Source organism: Ostrea edulis, chromosome 6 (assembly GCF_947568905.1).
Source record: "Ostrea edulis chromosome 6, xbOstEdul1.1, whole genome shotgun sequence".
In the NCBI taxonomy this organism is placed as follows: domain Eukaryota; kingdom Metazoa; phylum Mollusca; class Bivalvia; order Ostreida; family Ostreidae; genus Ostrea; species Ostrea edulis.
The window spans coordinates 56,690,003-56,692,502 of NC_079169.1; the positions used below are offsets into that span (position 1 = coordinate 56,690,003).

General features: G+C 33.4%; 1 protein-coding gene across 4 annotated transcripts in view; it reads right to left on the reverse strand.

Moving 5' to 3' along the window:
* The window catches only part of LOC125645464 (uncharacterized), a 202,610-nt gene that overhangs the window by 156,523 nt on the left and 43,587 nt on the right, over positions 1–2,500 (reverse strand). For all 4 annotated transcript variants that reach the window (XR_008795896.1, XR_008795897.1, XM_048871004.2 and 1 more), the window contains one exon: positions 1,356–1,522. Coding sequence is in view for 2 of the 4 variants with exons in the window: in XM_048871004.2 (XP_048726961.2) it covers positions 1,356–1,522 (167 nt within the window). In the remaining 2 variants the exon portion in view is untranslated. The remainder of the gene's footprint in view (positions 1–1,355; positions 1,523–2,500) is intronic.

The window sequence follows — 2,500 nt, forward strand, 5'->3', positions numbered from 1 at the left end:
CAACATGTTTGATCAACTACCAAGGAACAATGCATAAGGAACAGTTATTGTCATATAGTCATAAATATTAGTATTATATCTACAGGTAACTCGAGAATTATCGCCACTCAATTCATCGCCATTTTCGTTATAAGGCCGCATTTTTCTAGGAACATTTTTCCTGTTACTTAAAACTCTCGTTAAAACGCCAAATTCGCTATCGCCATTTGCCACAGTGTTTTCATTACAAAAGTCTATTTCAACGTGTTAATTATCTCGATAAACCGCCATGGGTGCACGTGGTCAGTGAAGCAGTAAATTGGTCATTATCAATCTCCGGCGTACACCTGGACAGAAGGATCCCAGTAATTGTTGTATTGAATAAATGTATCCATCAGGATATTGCAAATCATTTTTCTGTTTTATGGGAAAAGGCTATATAAAAAGAAGGACGGTGGGCGACATCTTAGCAGCAAAGGATCGCTCACTTACATAAGTATTGTAAATAGAGGAAAGATAACTCTTACATATAAAAGAACGGTAACTCTATCTCTTCAAGATGGCAGTAATTCAATTCATCGCCAAATTCGTTATAATGCCATAATTTCATAAGAACAAAAGGTGGCGGTTTATCGAGAGTTGACTGTATATCCTTGGGATTTAATTATTGGTACCTTCTCATGGCCTGATATTCTGCCCCACTCATAGTGGAAAATAGGTTCAGTTTATCCATTTGGTGGAGAAAAATCAAAATACTGAACCTATTCTATTGTCTTAGAAAATTATACATATTTAAAGATGACCATAAGAGGTGATTGAGGGGAAATATCTCCTTCATGTAAAAAAAAATTCTCAGCTTTTCAATGGAGAGAGAAAGTTGCTGCACATTTTTCATTCACCTTATTGTACAGACTCTGAAAGATATATTACTACACCAATTGCAAGGAATGGTCAAAATGATTTTTGCATGAAACAGTGAACGGTTTGTACGAAACACTGAACAGTCTGCAGAGAATGGTGAATGCTTCTAATTGCCAAATAAATCATTATTATAGCTATTTTTACGGGTGAAAACCTACTATGGTTAAAGGATACTACATTTGTATACATTATTAACTTAAAATGTGACGTTTGAAGAGACACACCAAGATAGAAAGAGCAATTAGTTTGAAAAGAATTAGGATGTAATCTAGTTTTTAATCCATTCCACATCTTTTCTTTACTGAAAAATAAATAATAAATTCTGGGGGGAAAAAGTTGCTAATATAGGTCTTGATTTTTTTTCATGCAAGATAATTAAATTTAACGGTGTACCTCCAACATAAAACCTTAAAATTCCAATAACAAAGAATGCATGTAGTACAATTTAGTATTACCTTCACCACATCTGATACCCAAATCTTCACTATGACTGCAATAGGAGGACGTTGAAGTATAACACTGCGACACTGATGCTTCCTTCCCTGTACAGTGCACAAAGGTATAATGGATTGGACCTGTGCCCATTCCATAATACGCAGTGCCTGCATAATCCAAGTATGTGCTGTAAAGGAAAAAAATTATATGAAACATATTGTAACGAGATCGCTGTCTGAACTATCTCACTTCTGACACCAATATAATTGTAACGAGATAGCTATCTATAACCATCTCACTTCTGACAACAATATAATTGTAACAAGATAGCTATCTATAACCATCTCACTTCTGACAACAATATAATTGTAACGAGATAGCTATCTATAACCATCTCACTTTTGACACCATTGCAATATTGAATGCGACAGTCAGGATTTAGGCCCTTTCAGTATTAATTCATTTACCGAGATATGATAGAAGAACAAAACATTTAATTTCAGTTCATGAATTTATTGAGTCTGCATTAAATAATTCTAATTACATTATATGGCATAATAATTGATCATAATTAATCCAGGCTTCTTAACCACCCCTAAGTACAACAAAGTCAGATTCTGAAATAATCAGAATATGTGACTTGTAGCCTATATTTAAAAATATAATTAAAATAATTTCTACTAATTTAAGAATTTCCCCAATTTAGCCTGATCTCAAAATAATTGAGATATGTGACTAGTAAAGTGTAAAAATAAGTTAAATACAAATTCCTAACTTTAACTAGTTTAAATGGAGATTTAATTAAGATTGAATCCTGAAATAATCAAGATATGTGATCCCAATTAACAGTCTATGCGAAAGTTTTTTGGACCACACAGGACATTCGGTCCTGTGTAATCAATGAACACACCGGACCGAACCAAATTTTGTCAGACCGTAAAACCTAATGTAAAAAAGTGAAACACATGAAAATGCAAAACCAAGGAAATCTTATTTATTATACTAGTAATACTATACCAGGGATCCCTCCCGCATAATACTTTAGACGGTCCATGCGGTTTAATCACATTCATTTACGCATTTGGATTTGTGTGATATTTTTTACTTATAACAAACATTTAAATGACTCCGCGTCAAAATAATAAAGCTTAAAACCGGATACTGA